This window comes from Botrytis porri (assembly GCF_014898465.1).
Source record: "Botrytis porri strain MUCL 3234 chromosome Unknown BPOR_006, whole genome shotgun sequence".
In the NCBI taxonomy this organism is placed as follows: domain Eukaryota; kingdom Fungi; phylum Ascomycota; class Leotiomycetes; order Helotiales; family Sclerotiniaceae; genus Botrytis; species Botrytis porri.
The window spans coordinates 658,725-685,964 of NW_024066080.1; the positions used below are offsets into that span (position 1 = coordinate 658,725).

General features: G+C 41.9%; 8 protein-coding genes across 8 annotated transcripts; 5 read left to right on the top strand and 3 right to left on the bottom strand.

Annotated features, from left to right (window-relative positions):
- Positions 1–1,281: 1,281 nt before the first annotated feature.
- Positions 1,282–3,676, bottom strand: EAF01_004735 (uncharacterized protein; the record flags this gene model as incomplete). The annotated part of the gene is made up of 7 exons (XM_038912989.1): positions 1,282–2,282; positions 2,356–2,449; positions 2,596–2,711; positions 2,789–3,100; positions 3,164–3,217; positions 3,273–3,524; positions 3,592–3,676. 7 exons carry the CDS (start codon positions 3,674–3,676, stop codon positions 1,282–1,284), a joined length of 1,914 nt encoding a protein of 637 aa, XP_038771075.1.
- Positions 3,677–5,192: 1,516 nt separating this feature from the next.
- EAF01_004736 (uncharacterized protein) lies at positions 5,193–5,777 on the top strand (the record flags this gene model as incomplete). Its single annotated transcript, XM_038912990.1, has 1 exon — positions 5,193–5,777. One exon carries the CDS (start codon positions 5,193–5,195, stop codon positions 5,775–5,777), a length of 585 nt encoding a protein of 194 aa, XP_038771076.1.
- A 469-nt stretch (positions 5,778–6,246) lies between these two features.
- Positions 6,247–7,570, bottom strand: EAF01_004737 (uncharacterized protein; the record flags this gene model as incomplete). Its single annotated transcript, XM_038912991.1, has 2 exons — positions 7,367–7,570; positions 6,247–7,313 (listed from the first exon to the last, which is right to left on the bottom strand). Exons 1-2 carry the CDS (start codon positions 7,473–7,475, stop codon positions 6,247–6,249), a joined length of 1,176 nt encoding a protein of 391 aa, XP_038771077.1. The 5' UTR covers positions 7,476–7,570.
- A 1,377-nt stretch (positions 7,571–8,947) lies between these two features.
- EAF01_004738 (uncharacterized protein) lies at positions 8,948–10,567 on the bottom strand (the record flags this gene model as incomplete). The annotated part of the gene is made up of 1 exon (XM_038912992.1): positions 8,948–10,567. The coding sequence occupies one exon, from the start codon at positions 10,565–10,567 to the stop codon at positions 8,948–8,950; it is 1,620 nt and encodes a 539-aa protein (XP_038771078.1).
- Positions 10,568–13,424: 2,857 nt separating this feature from the next.
- Positions 13,425–14,280, top strand: EAF01_004739 (uncharacterized protein; the record flags this gene model as incomplete). The annotated part of the gene is made up of 4 exons (XM_038912993.1): positions 13,425–13,443; positions 13,532–13,709; positions 13,768–13,961; positions 14,018–14,280. The coding sequence occupies 4 exons, from the start codon at positions 13,425–13,427 to the stop codon at positions 14,278–14,280; spliced, it is 654 nt and encodes a 217-aa protein (XP_038771079.1).
- A 2,580-nt stretch (positions 14,281–16,860) lies between these two features.
- Positions 16,861–18,702, top strand: EAF01_004740 (uncharacterized protein; the record flags this gene model as incomplete). Its single annotated transcript, XM_038912994.1, has 3 exons — positions 16,861–17,115; positions 17,181–18,221; positions 18,271–18,702. The coding sequence occupies 3 exons, from the start codon at positions 16,861–16,863 to the stop codon at positions 18,700–18,702; spliced, it is 1,728 nt and encodes a 575-aa protein (XP_038771080.1).
- A 537-nt stretch (positions 18,703–19,239) lies between these two features.
- Positions 19,240–21,430, top strand: EAF01_004741 (uncharacterized protein; the record flags this gene model as incomplete). The annotated part of the gene is made up of 6 exons (XM_038912995.1): positions 19,240–19,382; positions 19,436–19,510; positions 19,561–20,100; positions 20,158–20,373; positions 20,424–20,707; positions 20,757–21,430. 6 exons carry the CDS (start codon positions 19,240–19,242, stop codon positions 21,428–21,430), a joined length of 1,932 nt encoding a protein of 643 aa, XP_038771081.1.
- A 4,564-nt stretch (positions 21,431–25,994) lies between these two features.
- On the top strand, positions 25,995–26,972 carry EAF01_004742 (uncharacterized protein; the record flags this gene model as incomplete). Its single annotated transcript, XM_038912996.1, has 1 exon — positions 25,995–26,972. One exon carries the CDS (start codon positions 25,995–25,997, stop codon positions 26,970–26,972), a length of 978 nt encoding a protein of 325 aa, XP_038771082.1.
- Positions 26,973–27,240: the final 268 nt, after the last annotated feature.

The window sequence follows — 27,240 nt, forward strand, 5'->3', positions numbered from 1 at the left end:
AATAGAATTAGAATTAGAAGTAAAGGCTGTAGGGTATTTGAATATATGAGTGCCTCTCTTTTGATTTCTTAATAGATAGAACAGAAGAAAAAAGAAATCGGATTTACAAAACATAAAGTTGATTATGAAAGTATAAAAAAGGAATATAACAAATTATATAATAATCTCATAGAACTACTGATACTAATCTTAATTCTAGAATATAGAATAAAGAATTTATAATATAGAATATAGAATATAAAAAGATTAGAATATAAGAATATATATTATACATTATCTATATTCACATCTCTAAATTTCCTATATCCCATATCCAATCTAACCCTAAAATTGGAAATTGAAAATTTTCATCTACGATTCGACTCTTCCTCTTCCATTTCTATTTCCATACCAATCGAGCCTCGACATCCCATCCTTAATCATAACTATCACTTCTGACTTCCGCGTAAAACAAATATTGAATTGACTACCTACCTACCTACATACTCCCTTCCTGTACATCCTACCCGAGTGCATAGATCTAATCATATACTGACTACATGTGGACAGCACGTAAATATCTATACGCGAAATAATAAACCAACTCCTTAAGCTTCTGTACATGTATGTATGTACACATACAAATTCCAAATTCCGAAAACTGGTTCTCCGTTGATTCTTTTGAGATATCGATATATTCATTGGATCCAATCATAATTTCCCATTCATTTCTCGGAATTTGATTGGGAAAACTTGATGTGAATGGGTTTTTGTCCTGGGGTAGGATTATAAAATAACTAATAGATTATATTAATCAACTATATTTTCCAGTATTAATTATTATATCAAAGAGAATAGATATAATATACTTTTCATATGATTAGTCCTATTTAAAAATCAAGAATCAAAAATTCAAACTGCAAATTACAGATCTCAGGTCTCAGATTATAATGACATGATATGTGTTTTGATATCAACTGATTGACTCTATCGGGTCTATTAGGTCAAATAAAGTTGTGTGATAGGTTATGTATGACTTAACTACTATATCAAATCCCTATTCCTATTCTAGGGAGAAGGGAGGATGATATATACATGTACGTATGTAGAGTATGTATACTTATAAAGAAAAGGAGATATTAAAGTATGAGGGGAATCAAACATTCGACAAGTTAAAACAGGAACATACAACAAAATAATTACAACATCCATTCCAAAGACAACCATGATCTCCAAAAATAGGAATTAAAAATAACAGTAAAACCTAAATAAGCAAAGCGCAGCAAAGAAAAGCAAACCCCTTCAAAATACCCACCCATTACTCCTCCTACTTCTTCCATCCACTTTTTGGAAAGTGACCTCAAGCTTCACCTTCCTACGAGCCGAGGGTTCCCTAGCCCTCTCTCTATGTCCATAATTCCATTCCCAATCCGGAGAATCTGCACTATTATTCCTCTGCCTGCTTTCCTTCCCCCGTTCCTTTTCCCGCTTTGCCTTTTCCCGCTCCTCCTTCTTCTCTCTTTTATCTTTCCGCTTCTTCTCTTCCCGCTCCTGTATTTTTATCTGTTTCTCTTCCAACCTTTCGCGACTCTTGTGGTTCCCCTTGCGTGGTCTCTCCTGTCTGTACTCTGAGCTGAAAGCTTCCCTTACCTTGTTAAATCTTGAGGATTTTCGGTCTCTTTCTTTCGGCTCTTCTGCTTGTGTCGGTGCACGTGAATGTGTATGTATACTTGAGATTGAACTCCCACTACCGGCTGTTAAAGAAGGTTGGTAAAAGGAGGTAGCTCGTCCCGAGACATCTAATTCAACGCCGGAGCTCGAGTCCAAGGTAGCAACTCTGTATTTTTTGCGACGGGGGAGGAAGCCTGGGAAATTTCTAGTATCTCGCTCGTATTCGGAGAGTGCGAAGCTTTTGTTACTACGAGGTCGATATTCCCTGTGCCGGTCATCGGTGGCTCTTTCCTGATTACTGCCGCCACGACTGCTGATACTAGGAGAACGTCTATAAGTAGAGTGAGACTCGGGCCTTGTACCCCTTTGATATTCGTTGCTAGATTGATAAACACTCTCCTCTCCCTCGTAGTTGGAGCGGGATCGGGAAGGTTCATCTCCCTTTGACTTGCCATTACTGATTTCCTTAAGGACAAGCCGACCCTTCTCATTCCAATCAAGTTTCCAGTGACTTTCGTTATGTACAGTTGCCCTGAATCTGCTGGTTGTATCGAGTCGCCTATGTACCGTTTGGTAGCTTTGGCCAGTGGTATTGTTGGTAATCCAAACTTTCTTGTTGCTCGACGTGTGGTCTTAGTTGTTTGTCAGTAAATGCTTATACTATATAGACAAGCAGTTAGCGCTTTGAATATAAGGTGAACTTACACGGCTTTTTCTGATCCTTTGGATGATATCTTGAAATGGAAAAGTTGTTTCTTCCATTTCTATTCCTCTCTTCTGTTATTCGCAAATAGGCCCACTAAAACGTTGGTTGGTTAATAGAAGTAACGATAGAGTCTGGGGGATCCAAAAGCTGTCTCCAGAGCGAGCTTACAATAGCCTTATCAAGTAATTGAGATTTGGGAATAGGAATTGAGGCCTGAGAGAATTTTCAATTGTGCTTACCTTTTTTGCATGAGGGTCAATTGAGAAATAGTCGACCAATGATTTCTCCAAGGTCGCCACATCCAATTCTACCTCGCAATCGTTGAGGACTTGCAGTTTGTGTTCTCCGAATTGATCTAGGGTTTGCGTTAGTTAAACTCCTCTTACTAACTTAAAACTCTCGACTTTGTAGCTCGCTGAAATAGCAACTCACATGGTGAAGTAACACTTCTCTTGATTATCTCGGTTCTAGCGCTAGCAAGCCAAGGCAGATCAACTTCAGCTCTAGCTGTAGTCCAATGATGGGGGTTTACACGTTCATCATGTTTACGTTCCTCATCTTTACGTTCATAAAGCTTGTATTTCTCTCCGTTTTCTTCTTCAACATATGTCCAGTCTCCTTCTATAGTCTTGGGATGAGGCCTTCTGTGTACGAAATGCTCTCTCGCCTTATTCAAAATGTCTTCTCGAGCATTTGGATTATCTGTTGTGTTCAAGACATAGCCAGAGCCGAGCAAAGTGTTATCTATATATTCAGAGCACATCAGTCACCCAACATTTTACTCTACAGATGATGATGTTGACTTACATTGCATCCATATTCCTTGGGGGTGTTTGAAATCTCCAGGTGGCCCTTCTGCGTCTGACAATTATTAGCAGAGTGTTGCAATGAAATGACTTGCCTCAACGAGACATACAAACATCGTATGTATAGAGTTGTGCTACATGATTTCTCTGATCCACTGTCCACTTGATGGTATGGCTCGCATTATTATGACCGAATCTCGACCGTGCTTCGTCTTTATCATAAATTTTCCCGATTAACTCCCTAACTAAAGACGCTCTTATTGGGCTCCAGGAGACATTTCGAACTTGAATGCGAATTTTGCTTTCAGATTTCCGAGAGCTTTCATCATCCTTACCACCTCGGCGACAGCTCTTGTAAGTGTCTAGTGATTAACAGATACCAATGGTCAGCCAACAGAGCTTCAGTAGCGTCAGAACATAGTAACTCACAAGTCCTGGTAGCATGCTTCTGCTGCTCGGCAGTGCCTACCTTCTCTGAGTAGTGAACATTCTCGTCATCATGATGCGACGACATATCGAAGGGATTCAGTGCTAGGGGCAACTCTGTTCGACACTGTGGATACTGGAGTTACAGATAAATTATGCTTGAAAAGGGAGATGCGAAGATGTACTAACCTAGCATTATATTAGGCACAGGGTTTTCCAACAAGACCTCTAAATTGGGCTGCGCGATTCTTGTGTACTCGTTCTCAGTTAGGCTCAGAGACCTGTTTACATTCAGATTACATGTCTATACCCATTGATCCTGGTGGCGCAGTGATTACCCCAAGGGCTCACTGACCCTGTGGCCGCGACAAAGCCAAGGTATAATGCTTTTGAAAAACTTTCATGAGATTGTCCCGGCCGATTTCTCCGATATAATGTGCATGGGGCTAAAAAATGGCATTAGAAGCCAGCATCCACATCGATGATGTACTATTTTGGCATGAAACGCTATATTTTTGCAATTGGGACATTGACCGTATGTTATTGGGGGTAGAATTGTCTATATTGTATGAAGCTTTGACATGAGAGTTGAGGTTCAACGGGGTCTCATGCTGCCCTTAGGTAGAAAGCGTCCTTTGCTAACGGCCATGTGGGTTGACCTCAAACGGTTCTTTCATCTGTACAAGAAGAATCGCCATTAAAATGCTAGGCTCCAGCTTCACTCATCATAACAATCGAGTCTCAAATTCTGAAGACCGGTCGTGCCAGCACATCAGAGGTAATTTCATAGTTATCAGTCAAAGTTGAGGAACATCAAGCACATACACAATGTAATATGAATCCCAAAATATGCTCCCAAAAATGAACATCAGACTGCAGCGCAGGATGCGAGATGAGAACCGGCCGAAGTCTGGTCATTCTTTTCAAGCGCGCGGCTCATACTGTGTCGACCGACCAGACCGGAGGATACGAGTGAAGAAGCTGTTTACCGTTGGTTCTCTAAAGACCCGCGGGACCTTGTACTTGCTAGTATGTCGAATGATCGTGTGCATGTTGATCATCATTCATAGAGACCTCTGTTGTTTGATGTCCTCTGGTGCTGACAATATTGTTTGAACACTAGCCCTATATTCAATCTAGTGCCTTGTTTACACTTGTAAAGTTATTGGCAATTGTCAGCAACTAGAAAACCACTGAAGAACGATGGTGTACAATTGAATTCTGTGATGTCGGCGATCAGTCTTATTATGAATCTTGATTCCAAAAATGCAACTGCAAATGATGAGCGACTTTACAATTTGAGAGTGGCTGATGACTATGTTGTAAGTGTTTGCGGTGGCTGATAGGTGGATTTTTCATCGCTACCACCACCCCGCACCTTATCGTTCTCTTATCGCTTTCTTCTCCCAACTCCCTTTTACGAAGTAAACGAAACGAAGATAGGAATTACCTTCACACCCATCAGGAAGACAACTCGAACATACATTTTCTGTTAGAGCGAGCTTCGAATTACTTCTACCTTGCTTCAGATACTCTTCCAAAGCTTGATCAAAACTTCGGACAAGCTACAAACACCAAACACCAAACATCCCACATCCCACATCATGGCGGCGGAAAACTACGAAGCTGCAATTACTTTGATTGATGAAGCCCATGCTCTAGATCCAACTATCAGCACAATAAATGGCGAGAGTATACCATACGAGCTTCACTATGCTCGAAAAATGACACATTATCTCTCTCTCCGCGCTCCCAATGCTTCTCCCATCCTCAAAGTTGCCATCCGAGCACAGCATTTTCGACGCTGGGAAGTACCACGATCCTCCTACCCGATGACCAAGCCCGGGTATCTGAATTGGAGGACCTTTCTCAAGAAACGACAAGCGGATCTCGCATCAGCGATATGTGTTGGTTGTAATTTTACAAGTGAGGAAGCGGACGAAGTGGCTAGATTGATAAGGAAAGAAGATCTGAAGAAAAATGATGAGACGCAGATCTTGGAGGATGTTGCCTGTCTAGTGTTTCTGGATGATCAGTTTGATGCTTTTGAGAAGGGTCATGATGAAGACAAGATTATTTCGATTTTGAGAAAGACTTGGGGGAAAATGAGCGAGGAAGGACATCGTTTGGCCTTGCAGATACCGATGAGCGACACCAGTAAGGATTTGATCGAGAAGGCTTTGGGATAATTCATCATTGGTTGCTGAAGTGATAGAGTGGTATTAATTCAATGTTATGGTGTAAACACTTGTTTATGTGTTAGTATATTGATTTTGGTTAAGCAGGCTACAAAAGACCGGAATGGGCTGGGTTGGTGTAGGTTAATACTCCATGGCGAATGGGCAATTGGTACTGATTACTGGTGTCTAAAAAGCTCACACATAAACTGATGACAATTATGGATTGGAACAAACGGCGGACGATATCTTCACAACCTAAATTTCTACTTTTCAGAGGACATCAAAACCGCTGCTATCGACCTTCAGATTGTGTTGTCAACTATATGATGTATCTACAGTATATCGAAAGGCGGCCTGTTCAAGCGAGCAGTCCTATCTATCTGGTTATTCTTCACATTTCTTTCGGTTTACCATCGAACTCCATAACACCATTTACAATCGCTTTCTCTTCCGCTTCCACAGATACCCCTCTGCCTTTCTACATGTCCACCTTACCCACTTCAGCGATCTTCTGCAACTTGTCATGGACCAGTAGGCCATAAGTACCCAACCACTTAACCCACTCCTCTTCCGTCGCCCCAAACATGTGTTTTCCACAAATAGGTGGCATATTTCTTAGTTGACAATATAACCGCTGTAGCTCAAGGCCTGTAAGACCATTCTCAAGAGAATCATAGACCCATTCCTTGCAAGTGTCTGTATCCCACTCTCCCATCTGCTGATACTTGAACTCGCCAGGCACATAGAAGGGATTGTCTTCCAGACAAGGGTTGACTTTTTGAGAGACGACGGATGAGGCGCTTTTCTTAGTGGGTTCTTCTTCTCTGGATTGTGCGGACTGTCCGCGTTGCGCTGCAGATTCCCTGGCCTGTGTGGATCTTCTCAATCGTTCTCTTGCTTGCTCCTTGGATATTTCATCCTCTTCTTTCAACTGGTAGTATCGTAATACCTCTTCTCCTGCTATTGTGAATTGCAAGTCCAGCGCCTTCAACTTCGACTTCAACTGTTCTATCTGATGATCTCTCTCGTACTTCGCCCTTTCATCACAATAACGCCATCCTTGCTGCAAGCGCATGTGAGTCTCACGACGTGCTTGCTCATCCGGCGATGAAGGATACAATTTTGCATATTCCGCATGTACTCGTCTTTCTTCTGCTCTTGACAAGTCTTTTCTCTTCTTCCTCTCTTTGTAATCGGCCTTAACTTGGCTTATTTCGTTTTCAATCTCCTTTTTTTCAATATTTATCTTTTCCTTCTCTCTTTTCGTATCCTCATGAATCATCTTCTCCATCTCTCTCTTTTTCTCCTTCGCTAGTCTTTTCCCCTCTTCTCTCATCTTCTTTTTTATCTTTCTCATCTTCTCTTCATTTTCTTTCTCGATTTTCTCAATCTCCTTGGTCTTCCTCTCAATCTCTTTCTGCTTTTCATTCTCGGTTTTCTTCTCCTGTGCATTCAAATTTGACTCCGACTTTGAGAATTCGAATATTGAAAATATCGATTCTTTGACCGGCTTCTCACGAGCCTTCTCGGAGTTCTTCTCGCAACCTAATATGTATGAGTTACTTCTCTTCTTCTTGATTTGCTACTAGAATTCTTACCGTTTTCTTGAAAGAGACCTTGCCTTTCATTATCGTTTCCTCGTTGACTACTTCCTCTCGGTTGAAAACTTGCTTCCAGCATCGATATGTAGATGGGCGCAGTGGACATTTTGACGTCGTCGATGCTGAGAATTAAGATTAAAAATTAAGTGATCTATATTTGTATGTTTGTATGTATGTATGTGTGTTTGCATGTGTGTAAACGACAGTGAACTTGATGAGAGAAGTCCAAGTTGTGTTTCGGAAGAAGAAGGGAGGTGGGAGAGAGGTAGAGAAAGATATCCCATCTATTAAACAGGAGCTAGCCAACCAACTTTTCAGTCTGCTAATCCAGTTCTGGTTGTGAGAACTTATCCTTCGGTGGTATAGTGTAACTCGAATCAATGCAATTTTGATGTAAAATCCCATTCCAAGTTCAACCCCTTCGCCAATAAAATACATATCCAGGTTTTTAAGATTTCACTTAGAAGACTAATTACACATACTAACTAGGATCCAATGGCACATGCACGACATAACGGGCCTGTAGCGCATTTTTTAGTTGATTTACTCGAGTAAAGTTGCCTGGGCTGGTTCATGCCGGATTTTTTACTTCTTGGCGAAAGTTAATTTGATGTCTGGTCTCGAACGTTCCAGATATTGAAACTGGTATTCGGGGGTTTCTTGAGGCCGTGTAATCATTTTATGAGTAGATGGGAGAGGGATGATTCTATTCATTTTGCATTCTATGACTTGAGATGAGAATTTTGGTAATTGGGAACATATGGTGTGAAAGATGTCAAAAATTCGTGGTGGAATAGGAGGGGGCAGGTTGCCAAGATGTGAGTGATGTCGCTAAGCATCATATATTGATTCTTGGGATTTTACTACTGCCATGATTATGAAAAGAATCAGATTCGGACTCGATTAAACACGTACTCATGTGGGTCTACATACCCGTCGCTGTAGTGACAAAGACAACTCTTCTTCATGGTCACTGCTAGGAGCCTTTCGACGTATGTTATGATGAGATTCTGTTGATGGAAAATGCCTAGGTTGTGTTCAGATCAGCTACATTTCACAAACAATTTTCTTGTAGAAAGTAAAGAATATCAGAGATTGCAAAATGAATATCTGAATGAGTTGTCTAATGACCTCAAAACTACGTACCCTAACAGCGGAATTCTCTTGGCCAACTAAATATGCACGCATTTACACCCTCCCAATCTCGATCATACCAACCCAGCACTTTCGCAAAGTCTCGTGCTCTTCCCACCTTCATCTATTAATAGTAGAAAGCACACAAGGCCAAGGTTCAAGTCAGAAAGGCCAAACAAAGAACAAAATTAACGAACGAATCATCTTCAATATCTCATTTGCTCAGCGTATCAAAATGAAGCAGCTGATCCCGATTCCCTTCCCAATATCATCCCCAGATTATGTAAAGACGACATCAAATCAATAACTAATGCGAAAATATATCAAAAACTCGCATCCCAATCTTAATATCGATTCCCTCCAAAACAAACCACCCAAAGGAAACCAAATAACATCAAGCTCCATCTATCTCCATCGGAAACTTTGCCTACCAGCCATCCCCAATCAAGCAAGTCCATCCTTCCTAAACTTTTTCTCAATAAACTCAGCCTTAACCATTCTTCCAGTATAGTTGAAGAACCCAGCTTGCAATTGCAACCACTGTGTACTCCTATGTTTCTCCATCAAATACTCCAAAGTTTCGCAATCTTCCGCTGACCATATCTTATCCGGTCGAAGATGTGCCTGCTGATGACCATGACCATTTTCCTGCCTGCGTTCTTCCTGTTCCTCATCCTCATCATCTCTTTCTCTATCAAGTTCTCCATAAGACTTGCGCTTCTTTTTCTTTTCTTGTTTTGGAGCAGATGCAGTGTATGTCTTGGATTTGGGTTGATGGTAAGGGCAACTTGGTGAGATGTAGATTTCCTCTTCCGTATCTTCATTGTCGACTTGTGCGGTACACTTGTTCTTCTGCTTCTTCTCGACTTTCTTGGGTTTTTCTTCTACCTCTGCCTTTTCCTCTTCGTCCTCGGTCTTTTCTTGTTCTTGCAAAAATTTGTATCTTGCTACTACTTCTTTTTTGCTAGTACCTAATTCCCCAGAAATTTCCTTCCAGGTCTTGTTTTCCTTCTTCATGGCCATAATTTTTGAGTCTTGTTCTTTGGCCCATTTATTCCCATCGACGGGCTTTACCTTGTCATCCTTCTTGTTTTCCTTAGTCTCGGTAGTTTCTTCGGCAGCCTTTTCTGTAGGTTTATCAGTAATAGAAGGGGTCTTCTCTTTGGAATCTGTGGCTGTGACTGTGGTATCAGCGCTTGATTCGTCAGGCTTATTAGTAGTAGAATCGGGGTCATCCTCGCCTTTGGATGTTTCCTTGACATCTTTATCTTCCTTCTTATCCTTGCCCTTGTCTTTATCTTCCTTTTCCTTTCCCTCGACTTCGACCTTGACGATAACGACTTCCGGTGAGGGTTTATTGTCTTTATCTTTGTCTTCGGTGCTTGGGGCTGCAGCTATTTCGATGGCAACATCAGCTTTGGGCTTTTCGGCCTTTGGTTTCGTCTCCTCAACCACCTTCACTCCCTGTTCTTCACCCTCTCCATCTTTCTGTAAATTCAATACATGCTCACCCTTATCATCATCGGGCTTAACCTCAACTACTTCTTCATTCTTCTCTTCCTTTGTCTCTTCCTTCTTCTCTTCCTTCGGCTGTTCCTTCTTCTCTTCCTTCTTCTCTTCCTTTACTTCCTCCTTGCTTTCTGCCTTCTTCTCCTCCTTACTCTCCTCCACAACCGTCTCCAAAACTTCCTCCGAGATCTTCGCCTTAACACTCACCACCTCTCCCGCACTCCCACTTCTACTTCTTACATGCCCATGCTTCTTACTAACTTTCCTCACAACAAGCATTTCCACTTCTCCCACCATTCCATCTTGTTCCCGATCTTCTAGGATAACAATATTTCTTCCACTTTTATCCTTCGTAGCTGTTGCTCTGATGCGATTATCATTTCTCTGGCGCGTGGCTGCAGCAACAGCATTATTCGGGTTGGGAGAATTGATGGAGAGGAGTGAGCCGCCCAAAACCCAGTCTGTGAAGGAGACGTGAATCTTGCCCTTGGTTTTGGGTTTTGCGAGAGCGCTGGTGAGAGGAGATTGGGTGGGAGTTGGTGATGATGGCGGCATGTTGGCTGTTGTAGAGTTTTATTCAGGTGGTTCTCTTACTCTTATTTAGATTTCAATGTCGATTTCGATTTCGATCTTAATTTCTAGTTGAGATGGAAGATCGAAGATAAGATAACACCTGTTACTGCCAAAAGTAAGAGGATAAAAAAGATTTCTTGATTCACCTCGTTGTATTGAATGTAGCGTAGTAAAAGTCCAGCGACGAATATTGACCCAAGAATTGTTATCTCGATGATAAATGCAACTGCTACTTGCTCCGGCATCAAAAAGCGAGTCTCAATTTGAGAAATATTCTGCGTTTTGATTGATGGCGAGGTTGCAAGGTGAGAGTGAGATAGCCAAGAAAGAGGGACTTGAGAAGGTTGTTTGGTTAAAGCAATTATTTATTCGTTACTGGGGCAATAAAGACTTCAATATTGTTGCAAAGAAGAGACGAGAGTAAGTTGTTTACTCAAGGCTCTGTTTTATTTTTCAACCCCAACCACAATAACAACCATACCTATGCAAAGAAAAGACAAAGGGGACACAAGGGAACGGGGAAAGTGGGAAAGGAAAGGTAGAAAAAGAAATTGCTCTTGGGATTTTGAATTATAAAATTGTGTCTTGTTATGGTCTGAAGACATCGGCCCGGTGACCAGCAGCGTTGATTGAAGCTTTTGACTACAAAAGCATCCATGCATCTTGTGAAGAGTGATCAAAGTGAAGTTTGGACAGGAGTGAAAGAAAGTATAAACCTTCTATGGAATATATGGAGGTCATCATTTTACCAATTATAGAACAATTGGCGTCAAATATCAATTGAGAGGATAAAACTTATACATGGAAGAAGCAGAGATATAATTTTGGATGGCTCCTTCACTGGTGTCTCGGGAGCTGTTCATGAAAATCTGTGCATGATGGCCTGGATCTCCTTTACTTTCGTTCATGGTCTTTTTTGCCATCTCAGCATATTGGTAGCACTCCTATTCGGATATGCTAAACGAAGTATAACACACCTAGTCCAGAGGCCACCTACCAACCCGGACTAAAAATCGCCCCATCTAAAACCATTATTTGAATGAAGACTTCAATTTCTAGAGATTTTCCCACGAGAATTTGTGGCATCTTAAGAACATGCCAATGTGAAATGTTGTACGAGGTGTACGGGGTGAATGGAGTAAATGGAAAGGGGCTGAGTTCAATATCAACGGAATGGCTGGATAACACGGGCATGATGAGTGAACGTATCTTATTATCCAAGGAAAGAGGCTCAAGTGATGCTATACCATGTCACTAAAGATAATAGTAATCGAGACAGCCAAAAGGTCTTCAGTCAGCTTAATAATTGACTCTGGTCTTCTGATGACTTATAGACAATACGAGATACTGTAGTCAGTAGGAACTTATCTTGTGACGATGATAGAGCTTGGAGATCTTTAGGGCGTGCTTGTTGAAAGTATCTAAACATTGAGATATTTCAAATTGGTAACGGTGTACTTACTAATGTGCTATATAAATGGGAGAAACCAGCCTTCTGCCTTCCTGGCAATGGGATGTTTTTGGCAATAGGTAAAAGTTTGGCTTGATACCAGTTGTTCACCACATATCACTACTGCCTCAATTGTGTTGTTGGGAGTGGTAAAGTCGGCGGGCAGAATATTTTAACATTAATCCAATGAGCCGATTCTTTGTGGAACAGAGGCCTCGGCGAGCCGGTCGAATGAGTTATAGTTCACGTCGTCAATCTGAGGATTAGAGGAGTGTTGCCGAAATATGACTAGGAGTGACTACTTAACCGTGGTACATGCTGCTTTGAGATTCCAACTGACACCCGTTCCCAATCTAGCAGTGCAGCTTTCGCAGCTCCCTTAGATGACCAAATCCGGGAGTCAACTTCGTGCTTTGCATACATTACAATTGCGTCAACCAGTAAGTAGAGCTGAAACATGACCTTGTAATATAATATTGTTGGATATATGAAAAGAGATAACCTATAACGTGTAGGTTTATGTCCATCGGAAACTTCTTGTCCTGCACGCCCGGTATGCATCCAGACTGTGACTAACACGATCGCCTTTCCAGCCCCATCGCAAACACATTGTGCCCTACTACACCGACAGTGACGGCGTACCCAGATTTTTTCACAGCTTGCGAGGAAGGATGTTGAATAATCAGCGAGAATGTCACTATAACATTGGCAGAAAGAGTGATTCTTCAACGAGAGTGATTTCAATCATCTGGACTGTAGTCTAACATCGAACACGATTTCAATGTGGAAATCCTTGGAAGACTAGTTTGAAAAGCTCGAATCCGGAGAGTGAGCTGGCTCATTAAAACTCATGCTTGAAGGTGGTAGGGAAAGGGGTTTTTGTATTATCACTTGGGAGTGTACGGCCATGTCATGATCATGGCTGTGATGAATTGATAGTGCAGAAACATTCATTTGAAGTCCATGGCAAGGAAATAGATAATTTGAGCAAAGCAGACGCGCCTTTTCGAAGCAGTGTTCTAGTAACACCATTAGCAGCCCAGTCAATTGATTGGCTGCCTGTCCACTCGGATCACTAAGCACTCGAACATAGTAGAGCTCTATGAATGTGAATAGTTGATCACCAGTATAACTTTGTCTATCAATATTCTTGTAATAACATGAACTGTATTGAGTGTTATTCAAAGTAGAAATTGGAGGTGAAGCTTGGTAGTGTTAGCTGTACTCGATTGGATGACATGAAAGCACGTGAATTCTCGCTAAAAGGTCCGAACTTTTTCCCCACCATAATGCAATTTCGAAAAATTTGATTCCCAAACCTCATCATCGACAAATCTACGCCAAACCTCACCATTAGAACTTTATCAATTCTACTGGAAGACTGTCATCATGTCTAAAATCACAGTCGGTATGTTGTTGCCCTCCGCATTTCGCCAGAAAGAACTTCCTCATTGAGAAAATCAATTGAAACAAATACTAACGTATTCGCCTCACAGCCGGAGTGCGTACCAACGTACAAAGTCTTCTTGAGTACTCTCTCGAGACCAAGAAGAGAAACTTCCTCGAGACCGTCGAGCTCCAAATCGGCCTCAAGAACTATGACCCCCAACGTGACAAGCGTTTCTCTGGAACCGTCCGTCTCCCAGTCGTTCCCCGCCCAAACATGAGCATCTGGTATGTCCACGAAATCGAATATATATGATATGGGAGGCAAAGGCTGATCGATGGATAGCATTCTCGGTGATCAACACGATATCGATCGTGCCAAGCACGGTGGTGTTGACGCCATGTCCGCTGATGACTTGAAGAAGCTCAACAAGAACAAGAAGTTGATCAAGAAGCTCGCACGCAAGTACGATGCTTTCGTCGCATCCGACACCTTAATCAAGCAAATTCCCCGTCTCTTGGGTCCCGGTCTTTCCAAGGGTTTGTTCTATATGTCTCCAATCTTCTACGATTTTTACTGACATATCTTTTCACAGCTGGTAAATTCCCAACCCCAGTCTCCCACAACGAAGATCTTAGCGGTAAGATCAACGAAGTCAAGTCCACCATCAAGTTCCAATTGAAGAAGGTCTTGTGTATGGGTGTTGCTGTTGGAAACGTCGAGATGACTGAGGACCAATTGATCTCCAACATTATGTTGTCTATCAACTACCTCGTCTCTTTGTTGAAGAAGGGATGGCAAAACGTTGGCAGCTTGACCATCAAGGCATCTATGTCCCCACCCAAGCGCCTCTACTAGATTACCCTTCTCTTTATTGAGCAAGTGGTATGCAGTGGGATTATTGCGAGTAGTTGAGTAAGAAAAACTAAATACAAGCAATGAACGTTCTACAGCCAATCATATTTTTGTTCCACTATGTGACATTGAGACTTGAGATGATGTAAAACTTTTGAATATATTTATTATGATTGTAATTGTGATGATGTTAACATTTGACTACACGCGGCTTCTTTTCTCTTCAATTGCGCGCCTCCGCGAACGCTGAATTGCCGGCTCTACAAATCCGACTTTGCGAGAGCCCCGACGCACAACCTGCGACACAGCTGTAAATCCAACACAACTACCATTGCACGAAAGAGATCCTTGGAAGAGCATAATGTTGCATAGCAAACGTTGCTGAATCTGAAATTCCATTTCCTTGGCTCTACTGTATGGAGAACATGCAATGGCTGCCTATTCATGAGCGAGTACAACATGTCCTTAATAAGCTTGCATAGTTCGGCAGTATGATTACTTGTTCCTGTCAGAGAAACCAACGATGAAGACCTTTGGACGCTGCAAACACAGCAGAAATGTTCGGAGTACACAGCTTCGAAAATGCATCACTTTTACACACAAGATTTTCTACTACGGAAATTTACTACCTACTATACCTCTCACCACATACACACGGCAGCAGACCACGTATATATATGTATACTAGGCTGTTATACAAGTGCACAAAGCAATATAAGTTTATCATAGAAAGCCAATTTTGCAACATCGTTACTCATTGTGCACTTGTTTTCTTTTTCAAAAGCAATTGAACAAAAGTAAGGTATGTAGAGACCACCCCACAGTCAAAATCCGATAGAATCGTCGAAGACGGCTGATAAGGAAGAGTGTTCACCTTCATTCAAGGGGGCCGGGAACGGAAGAAAACCCAACTTTTACTTCGAAGAAGTAAAGGATAACCCTCAGCAAGTCGCCGTAGCGAAGCCCCCATGTAAATGTTATAAGTATTAATTATAACCTCTACTGATGATGAAGAAGAAAAGAAGAGGGACGGTGGGAGGTGAGCGAGATATTTATACTGAAAAAAAATTCGTTAGCTTTTTTAGCGCGCTTTAGGGTGCATTTTGCCCTGTTTGTCCAGTGAATTATGCACGTGATAAATGAGACTCTTGTGACTCAAGCAAAAAGTACAAATCAGCCTCATACACAAGCAGGCATTCATATCATCATCCAATTCCGAGTCCCGAGGGAGAGGTTTCTCCATATATTGAAACCTCAGACAACTGCTTGTCAAATACCTACTTCGTATACCTACCTAGCAGTGTCAATATCAATATCAATATCAATTGTCTGGAACTCCAACTCCAAACGAACCCCATGCCGATACCAAAAGTATGCCGAGCTGCATCAATTCTTCCAAAATGTTACGCAAGCTTTCCCAGCTCTTTCAACTGATTTATCCTCTACTTTTCGTTTCTGCATCACGATAATGTTCAGCGGTGATGCTCCATCTGTCAATGGACACCTGCTTTGACATAGTATGCTATTATCCGTTCTTTCAATGTGCAATTCATCCCAGTATCTGGTCAAAACCTCTCTGTTCCATCCATGGCTCTTGATAGCGACTCAATTAGGCCATCACAAAGCCAACAAACGAGCATGCTTCAGACCTTCCTATAGCTTCTTTGTGCCTTGTGGTAACAGAGTATGCTCAGTCGCTCTCTCATTGGCTTGACTCGTGGATTTGGCCTTTAGGTGAAATTGGGTATGTACACCCGAGTACAAAGGCACCCAAAGAATTCTCCTACGGAATAAGCAAATACCATTCATTTAATAGACCCAGGTAGTACTCAAACCCCCCTCTTTTGGTTCCACGACAAATAATCGGTACACAGCACTCGGGTTCCTCATTCGCAAATTTGTCTTGGCTATATATTACCATTTACTTTTACCACATTTCAATGTAGAAGTTCTGGGGATTTCAGTTTTTTTCTACGATCAATTGTCTAGCGCCATCGAATCCGTCATATCGATTACTCAATTTAGGCATGAGGGATTGCATGGATTGGGTGATATGACCGCTTAGATCCATTTCCTTTTTTTTGCCTTCCTCACTGTCCAGTGAATCAGTGAACTTGGGTTACTAATGGCTTTCCGATCGACTTATTAGTAAAAACTACATATACACATACATATTTCCGGTGTAGGGGTCTGATGTAACGCCCTTTATCTTGACGACGCACGCCTCTTGTACAAGCACACCATATTTGATTTCCTTTCTTTTAACACACGGCATATTATTCTTAACTTCCAGGCCTCTCTGCACATTTTTATTTTTTATGGGGAATCTGACGACAAGTTATCATCTCATATACCCACGATCTTTTGAGGTTTCAGTTTAGTCCCCCACGACAATAAATGGATATCGAGAAGAAAAACATATCTTCCCTCTCGTCCATACAGATATCAGAAATTCACAAATCCAATTACAAATTGGTTGGAGTGCTTTGACCACTATCACATTGGTGGCAAAGAAACAGGAAAAGCTTAGTGAAGGTGCTCATCTGGTAATCTAAAACAAACCTCACACTGAATTTCGATAACATGGCAATGGATCAAAGAAATGGCGGCTCTGTTGGGGATTTTGAAACCCCGTTGGAAGGTGAACGTCAAACTTCCGGGCGCACCAGTCAAAACAGCAATGACAACACCCACTCTTCTTCACCCTTGGGGGGTTCGTTAGAAGAAGCTCCGGAGGCAAGGATTGAAAGACTAGGTAGACAAAGGCCAGAGGTCTTCAAGTCACTATGGGCCGAGATTGGATTTGTATTTTCAATTTCAATGTCACAGGTGCTTACCGTGAGTTCTATCAATCTTTTCCCTTTTTTTTTTGGTTCAATTCACAAACTCTGACAGTCGAAAAGGAATACTTTGTTTCTGGTTTCACCGTCATACTACCCACTCTGGTCGATAGTCTAGGAATACCATCGGCCTCGGCGACATGGCCTGCCAGCGCTTTCTCGCTCACTCTCGCTTGCTTTCTTCTGGTATTCGGCCGCTTATCAGATATGTATGGATCCTTTCCAGCATATGTAGCAGGTTTCATTTGGCTTGCTTTGTGGAGCCTGGTAGGTGGATTTTCAACTGATCTTATAATGCTCAATTTCTGTCGTGCATTACAAGGTCTGGGTCCAGCGATGTATTTACCTTCAAGTGTAGCTCTTATCGGAATCATATATCGACCAGGCCCACGGAAGAACTTGGTTTTCGCAATTTATGGAGCATGTGCGCCGCTGGGGTTTTTCGTGGGAATTTTCTTTGCTGGATTGGTAGCTGAGTACACAGATTGGGGTTGGTGGTTCTGGATTGGCTGCGTTTTTGCAGTCATCACAGCTATCACGTCTTACATGACAATTCCTTCTGATATTGCCAAAAAGCGGAAAATTCGCGAGGCACGCCAGGGCACGGATGATCAAGTGAGAATGGATTGGTGGGGTGCAGTTTTCATTGTCGTGGGACTGATTCTCTTTACTTTCGCCATCATCGATTCGGCCCATGCACCAAATGGCTGGAAGACACCCTATATCTACGTTTTGTTCGTTGTCGGGAGCTTGTTGCTTTTTGCCGCTGCATACATCGAGATCCACACTAGGCAAGCTTTGATTCCGAGCTCTTTCTTCAAAGTTCCCTCCATGGTACCGCTTGTCTTTGCACTTTTCTTGTGCTACGGTTCTCTGGGAACTTTCTTGCTTTATGCCACATTCTACATGACTGGCGTTATGGGTGGTACCCCGTTACAGCTTGTTGCGTGGTATGCACCAATGGCTTTAGGCGGCTGCATAATTTCCACACTTGGTGGCTTTGTTCTCCACCTACTACCAGGAACAGCCCTTATCGTCACAGCTGGAGTAGCCTGGATTGTTGCACCTTTGCTATTTGCCATTGCTCCAACAGGCGCCAATTATGTAAGCTTTCTCCAGATATTTCCTAATCAGAAGCTGACAAATTCTACAGTGGGCATATATATTCCCTGCCATGATATGTGCAACGATTGGTATCGACATAACATTCACAGTGGCTAATATATTCTTTACTACTTCCCTATCGGAATCACAGCAAGGTCTTGCTGGCTCCATGGTGATGCTCATTCTACATTTGGGTATTGCAGTCTGTCTTGGATTTTCAGATATCATCAACACTTACACTTTAGATCGTCTGGGCCTGAGACGGAGTTACCACGCAGTATTTTGGTTCGAAGTTGCTTGTGCAGGTGGTTCATTGATAATAATGGCACTCTTTGTCAAAATCAAGAGAGCAGAGAGTGAATTGACTGTCGATGAGAGGATGGCAGCGATGAATGACATGCAATTGGACCAATCGACAACTGGAGCGGGAGACATGGGTACGGACAGTACAGGTGTTGCAGATGATGGGAAGTTGAACTGATTTTTTACGCGTCGAAAAGAATGCTATATACCTAGATCTATGAATTTATGCGAAGTTGATACCCTCAGGTCGTTGGATTTTAGGCGTTCGTGGATTAGAACATATCGAGCATGAGCAAGAGCAAGATGAAGTAGAATAGAAATACATTACTCTATCTTTTCCTCTGATTTGTTTGAGCATACCTCGGGATACGCCAACCGGCCAAGACTTCATGCCTTTAATAAATTATTAATTCTAGAACGATAAAAATATTTGATACAACTTAAAACCTTTACGAGGGGATGTTTCCCAGCAATCGCTGACATATCAATCCCCAGCTTTTCCTCAAACAGCTAGCGTCCGGAATCACGGATCTTTATCTCATTCCGACATTGTTCAACCTCGAACGGTCAAAGATGCATCTTCACCCTGAAATGGCTTTTCTTCTCAAATCCAGCATCAATCTCATTGAAAACGGCATGAGTAGACATTCCGCTGCTCACGAAGCTGTCTGTCTACAACTCCTTCATCCAATACCTTGTGTAATTGAGAACTAATATGAACCTTCCGGATTCCGAGCCTTCCGCAGGTGTTGATAGTGACACACTAGTTCCGACTAAATTGAGGCGCTCATGTGAAGCATGCAGGACATCCAAAGGTAGATGTTTACCAAGTAAAGATGACCCTACTCGATGCGCGAGGTCAGTCACCTGTAAAATCACGGGAATCTGACATTTTATTGATATGTCTGTAGGTGTTCGAAAAGTAGGAAGAAATGCGTGTTCTTGGAAACGAAACCTCGACCTAAGAAGATGAGATCTTCTAGAGTGCAAGTTTTTACTATGTTCATTGGAAACTCCAACGCTGACCAATATTCAGGCGTGTTGCAGAGATGGAACAAAGGCTTGATGGGATTTTGAATCTTTTGGCAGCGAAATCCCAAGCAGAGTCTCAGCCTGATTCGGTCTCGGCACCTGTGTCTCCCCAAGAGAATATGCCGTTGGGTCTATCAGAGATGTTCGAGCTTCCTTTTCCGTTGCTACCATTGGAGAACACCAGTGCCAAGAATTTCCAACATATGTCTTTGTCTGCACCTCCAATTCTTAATTACGGTGGCTTGAATGATGTCATTTCGAGATGCATAGTTAGCACCAAACAGGCTGAAGAGGCATTGAAGGAATTTGCTAGTAGAGCTTCAGCCTTTCCGTTTGTGCTTCTTCCTCCGCAAGCCTCTCTAGAAAGCTTGAGGCATGAACGACCCATTCTTTTGTTTGCAATTCTTGCGAGTACAAGTCAAAACAACATCCCCATGCAACATCTTCTTGAGAGTGAGCTACGTGAAACAATCAGTAGCCGTACAATCATACACGGGGAGAAGAGTATTGACTTGCTACAAGGATTATTGTTGTACCTCGCTTGGTAAGATATATTACCTTTTTACCCAGGTACAAAAGCGGTTTGGTCTAATCAGTCTAGTTATCATTATCACTATAACCCAGAGAAAGAAAATCTATTCCAACTTACCCAAATGGCAAATGCTATGGCGATGGATCTTGGACTTCACAGACCAAAGTCTGGTGAAGTAATAACGAGCTATTCGAACACGCTTGGCGTTGATTGCCCCAAAAATTTCACCCCAGCTCAGATAGAGGAAAAAAGGACTCTTATTGGCTGTTTTTGCCTGACATCAACGTAAGTCTTCAATATTTATGCGGACTGGACGGTAACTAACAATACTGTAGAATTTGCCGCAGTCTAAGAAAGCCCAATAGTCTTAAGTATCACGACTATATTGAACAATGTTGCCAAGTATTATCGGAGGTCAGCGTAACTGAGACCGATAGACTGTTGCCGTTTTTCACAAGAATTCATCGACTTGGTGAAGAGGTTAACGACGCTTTTGATTATTCCAACAATGGAGAGCTTGCTAAGCTTGATTCCGTACGAATTGAGATGTTCAATAGGACTTTGTCTCAACAATTTCAAGACATCCAAAGATACTTTCCTGCCGAAGCTTGGAGCAATCGTGAGTAGCTTTCTTGTACTGTGGGACTGGATTGTATTAACATGTATAGACATCCTGAGAGTATCGTATGCACATCTCCGCATATATGTTGCGGAAATCAGTCTTAACGCCATTTCATCGGACTCGCATCAGTTTATGACAACTACGTCATCAAACCGAACCTCCTGGTATCATTCTTCCTCAAGAACAGAAATGTTGATTCGTTGTCTACAGGCTGCGAAGGATTATCTTGATATTGTGTTATCTCTCACACCCCCGGAGTTCTGTTGTCTTACCGCACCAAACTATATAGAATTATTCTACGCCCTCCTCGTCCTTGGAAAATTCACGGAAAACTGCGATTCCCCATCCCTCGACAGTGACCAGGTCCGCCAAGCCGCGAACCTCGGCTACTACCTCGACTCCATGGTTGAGAAACTCGAAGGCCTTCTCGTATACCATAATGGCCAAGCTCAACGAGATAGTATCTGGAACATGAAGCTCCTATGCCAGGAAATAAAGAAGTGGTACATGCGAATTGTTTCTGGAACTCTGGGTATCGATCAGACAATGCTTAATGGTGTGAATATCTCATTCACACAAATTATACCGTCGATTCAAGGGCTTTGTGGCGAATTTCTTGTTTCAATGGGGAATTTTAGACCAGGGGGATCTTCGCCGCCTGATGCGATGGCTGATTGGATGGCGTTTATGGCTTCTGGGAATAATATTAGGTCAGGATGATATGGTGAGTTTTTTGCAGAGATAGAATGACGGCATGAGATTTCACTATTGCCTTGATGTAAGGAGTTTTTTGAGATTCAGGAAAGGGACAACTCTCTCTGTGAAGTATTGACACGCAATCTTTCAGGGGTTTTGTATCTGATGGAATCGGCATTATGGCGTTTGGATACTATAGAGTATGGCATGTATATGTATATCTATATGTATGGTAAACTGGAAGTGTTTATAGCATTGGAGAGATAGTATCTGGCGTTGAATATTTTAGAATTGAAGAATAGTAGGTATCAATAACCATACACCCAGCTCTCAATCTTTTTTTAGACATTGATAAGCATAGAAGAAGCTCTATGATAGATTTTGGTTTGTGAGAATGATGATGAAAAATGTATTAGGTAGAATGAAGTGACATTTGGGAGAGGGGGAGCGGGGCTTAAAAAATTAGATAATAGAGACACAAACTTTCGAACTGAGATCTTGTAGACTCGAGACTCAAACCTCATATCAATGGAAAAGAAAACACTAACTATCGAGCGAACCTCCAGCCTTATGTACTTGTTAAATAATATTGACGAGTTCTCATATACTCCAAGAATGTCAGTGAATATTCTACCATCTACTTTCCACCTCCACCTCCACCTCCGCCTCTCCCTCCTTCTTCCTAGTAGCTTTACTTTGTTATTTTACTTTAAGAGTTTTTTTTTTTTGAGTGATGGAATGTACAGTAGGCATCCTTTTATTGGTTTGATGAAGATTCGATTTCTTTAAACAATATCGTAGAGTCCCAGGTATAAGTTTAGTTATAGACGTTTGGACTTCATCTCATCTTGTAATTCTGATTTATGTCTCTCCCGCGCACACTTCCTTAATAACTTCTCTCTCTCTCTTAATCATTTCTCCTTTCTCATTATTATTCCTTTGTCTTCCTCATACTTATGTATCATATATTGTACTCACTACTCACCTATATCTACACCTATTCTCTACACTTACTCATACCCACCTTTCATTTACCCTTCACCCCAACAAAACAAAACAAAACAAAACAAAACACTCCCCCCAGTTTCCTCTCACCCATATCACACACCAAACCGTGATTCCAGCGCATACAGTTTGGGATGGCTATTTGCTGATGAAGAAAGGAATGTGTTAGTTGAATGATTTTGTGTAGATAGTATGTTTGCTTGGGTTGGCTTGAGTTTTCTTTTAATGGTTTGGAGATGAGGATTGTGAAAGGTGATAGAGTAGATAGAATGGAATGATGAGGGTTCTTTCTCGAGAGTATACCTAGCCTAGTCTTCTTGAAGTAGAAACTATAATAGATAAGCTCCCCACACCTACATATTTCAGAATCCCAAACAATCAATCATTCAATCAGCCCAATGGATTTTCTCCCCGCCCAGAAAAAGGAGTAGCGAACAAGGTAATTCATATTTCATGCGCATTTCATTCCCCCAAAACCCTCAGAACCCATCTAGTCCAAGAGAAAGAGAGCAATAAGCAAGCATCTTCAAAACCTCATTCGGAACCTTGCACAAACCTGAAACTCGCGTATTTTCCTCTGTGAAGAGTAGATCTACACCGCCTTTTTCCCTTTTCGGTGGTTATAAGTGTTTTATACTGTGTAAATGTACAAAGTAAAAGAAGAATTCCTAATTTGTGGAAAAGGGTGGCTGCATATTTTGTGGATGGGATGGGATGGGATGGAATTGTGAATTGTGTGTTGTTTGTTGTGTGCTGGTGCTGAGGAAATCTCTCAGGGAATGAATGTGCTGGCACCATAGAGTGTTGGAAATCTTATGAGAGATCGATATCTACCCAGGTATATTTTCACAACTGTTTGTGTTTTATGTTGGGTTTTCATTGGACAAGTAATGTTTTCGAGATACCTATCTACTAGTAATAAGTTTAGAGAGATGGACAGGAGAGTTAGTCTACTAAGTACATAACTACATAATAAATCGTGATAAATACAAATGCGTAACACGTCCTGCTATCCAGTAAGAGCGGTGAAGAGGGGGAGACATTAGCCTCATATCTCTCTAACTTGCAGATGCACAAAAGAAAAAAAGCCAGTCGGAGATTTTTCATCCTAACGATTAATATGTAAATGGTGAAAGAGCAAACTCATCTGTGCTATTTATGGCTACCTAGTTCCTTGAAGCTGTAAGATCGGTTGGGTATTATTGGTCTGGAATTTGGATGGCGATTTTAGGTGGAGAGGATAGCTTGAGCTGTAGCTTTGCTTGTCATCTTGTAGAAGATTCTTTTTTTGGAGATTCAGTTCCTTGCAGGTGAACCCATGGAGATGAATGGGTGCAGTATCTGGGTTCTGTTCGCTTTCTATATTGGAATTGGGAGGCTAGATGGCTGGATGGCTAGATGGCTATTCATGGGATTTTGTGATAGATGATATAAGGCTCGCAGAATGATTGATGGTTTCATTATTTACTCGGGTACTTTCTCGGAATCGTCTCAATGAATGTGAGTATATACAGTACTAGTTACTCCTCTTTGATGTATTTGATGTATAATATATTCTGAAAGCTTCTTGATAACTTATTTCATCAACTCAGCCCTTCATAACCGAGGTTACCCCCACTATATATACACATACTTAAAGCATAAGTTAATCATAACAATAATTACAAGGTTATCTTACATAGTAAAACTAATACATCCATATTCATATTATTTATATATTCATACATTAATCCATCATACATACTCTTTATATACACGCACCAATACTAAAATGTCATACCAAAAGTATTTTACCAGTCTGTCGTGTACATCATATCAAACGGGAACTCCTTAGCTTCTTACCAAGATATCAGCCTTTCTCTGTTCCATTTCCCTCTAATCTTCCCCAAAAGCTCCTCCATTCTCACTTCCCACTCTATCTGTGCTGCCACGTATCTTTGCAGGTCGCTCCATCCAACGCCAAAATATGCAAGTACAGGCGTTCCGCATCGAAAAGATCGTAGCTTGTGCATTAAACCCTCCAACTACATTGCTGCACGACGGGGGAGCGATGCTTCCCAGTGTTTGAGTGTGTCGGGGTATTGCATATTACTTACATTGCCATTCTAAAAGAGAAGCAGAGGGAGCTTCCATCATCCAAACCCTCTTTCTTGATCTTTTCCGTCTCGTTTTCTGCATCTCTTCCAACTTTCTAGATCTTGCAAGAATTCCAATTTCTGAGAATGTGGTTTTGTTCCTAGAAACACAAGAGTCTTTTTGATATTTTCTTTCTTGTATACGCTCATTTTCAATTGGGAACAGCAATTCCCTCGCTTTTCAATCGATTCCATTCGAGTAGATTCAATTCGAGTACTCCGTACACAGAAACACTTTTTTCTTTTCTGGGTTTCCTTTTCTGCCGTTGTTCTCCCACATCACCACCATACGAAAGCTTCCTCTTCCTTGCAACATTTCTCCTCAACCCCCTCTCCCAAATATCATCTGTACAAAACACATCTGAGAGACGTCCATCGGTCACCGCCTCTCGTGTACAAAGAAATCTTGTTTCAGGTGCCATTGCGCCCATTGAAAAAGGAGTCGAAATGTTTTGTACTCATTCGAATCTCTCTCTTGAAGGATTAAAGGGTTCTCGGTGATTTCTTTGTGTGTTGAGTCTCCTACTAGGAAGGCCCAGTACACTTGCAATTGGCTACCAGGTCATCATTGCTTCACATCAGTGAGAACGTAATTGTATTATATCTGGTCAGTGAATGGGTCAATTGTTTGCATTGATGTACTCCTGTTGATTTGGAGAGATTTGTTTGGATGAGAATGTTTTGTTCTGACGAGTTGTAGTATACTTTTTGGTGTGTAATGTGGATATCGTCGTTGATTGATTCATTCGACGTTGGGAAATATACTAATTGAAAATTAAATTGTCCTCTCCAGAAGGAAAGACGAGAGACATTCTTCATTCAGATTATTCGGTCCTTTTGTTCCTTTCGTTCCTCTGTCGTTAATTGATTCACTCGGCTGGGCGAATTTTATCTTTTTCACACCCTTCAATTCTCCACGATATCCCAATTTTTATTTTGCGCCTTGTCCACACACAATCAAACCATTTGGACGCATTCGAATATAGGACCGACGACAACATTGTGAAGATAGAACTGGAAGGACGCTTATTGAAAGGAGGTGGTGATCTGAAGGATTTTTGTTCATTTGGGGTTGCTGAAGTGAATTCGAAATTATTTCAAGTCATTTGAATCACGCCCACGGTCGAATTTGGCAAGACCTTGTTGGATGCATCACAGGATCGTGTCGTCGAATTCTTTGCTGGATTTATTTTATTCTCTCTATATACGAGTCCACCAGAAGATCCCATCACTGGTGCTGTTTAATTGGTGGTCTATACTGCTCTTAATTTGTCGCGGCGACGCGCTCTCTTTCATCACGCAACCAATACTATATCGAGCAGATTCACAATCTAGCAATTGATTCTATCGTCAGCTTTCTTCGTCGAGAATCTCTGTTTTCTCTCTCAATCTTCTGTACACATTTTCACGCCCACTTTCACGCTATTCCACTTCCACCAACCATCACCATGGCATCCTCAGAGGTCGACACAAAGTTCCTTGGCCAGTTTGCCAAAAATATTCAATTGGACCATCCACTGCTGGCTCAAAATTTATTTCAGATTTTGGGAAACCTCACCATGCTCTCGAAAATGGTTGTGAAGGCGCGAAAACTCAGACGACTCGATACAACCCGTGATACAAAATCCGTCGAACTATATACTCGAATCATTTGGTATGCGAAAGAAGGTTTGAAAATTCTAGAACAGTACGTTCTACCTCTAGTGGCAGGATTCGGAGAGTTGAAAGTCCTCGTTTATAAATTGAGAGCTAGTTATTATCATCTCTATGTTCTCTTCCACAATACTCCTGCGATCACTCTCAGAACTCCCAAGATCTCCACACCACCTGGTTTGACATCTCCACGCTACAAAGAAAAGGGCAAAGGGATCGACAATACCCCACCACCCGACCCACATCGTCCTAACAGCATTCAATTAACCCACGCTCTCGAAGGCGGCCCCGTCGGCGGACCACCCGGTCTCTCTCTTCCAGCACCAGATATCACAGGAAGTTTCCTCATCCCCGCTTTCGATTACCGTCCCTTCGCAACCCAATGTTTCGAAGACGCATCTATCCTTGCCGATCGCCAACTATGGGGTTCGCACCCTCTGCGTCTTTCTGTAAAAGTCGAATATACAGCATTTATATATGATTGTCTGGATGAAGCGAATCGATCGAGAGAATTGGCTCGGAAGACGATTAACGAAGTCTACAATGCGGATGAGGGAATGGACGATGATATGTTTGAAGATGCGGCAGAATTAGTGAGTATTCTGGGGAAGATGATGAAGAGGGGATTGAGCACAGCCACGAGCGCGGGAACGAGTACAGTGGGTGGTGCGAGTGGAAGTGATGAGGGGACTGTGAGAGGAAGGAGTGGGGATTTGGAGAGAACACCGAGGTTACATGGTGATGTGCTGCCGCCGATGCATAATCCGATTTGAGATTTCGGACTGATGATGAGAGTGGCTTTGGGACAGTATTGTACTACTACTGTCTATGAGATTTTACTTTTCCGCCCAACACGCAAAGAATCACGAATGATACCCAACTTCCCCCCCCCCCCTGTTTCGAAATACACCAGATACGATATCCAGCTCCTATAACTTCGAAATGAATCACACACCCCGAATCAAACCATATCAAACCAACCAACGAAACACAAACAAAATACAAAAATATAACCAGGAGGAAAAAGAATCATCATCTTTC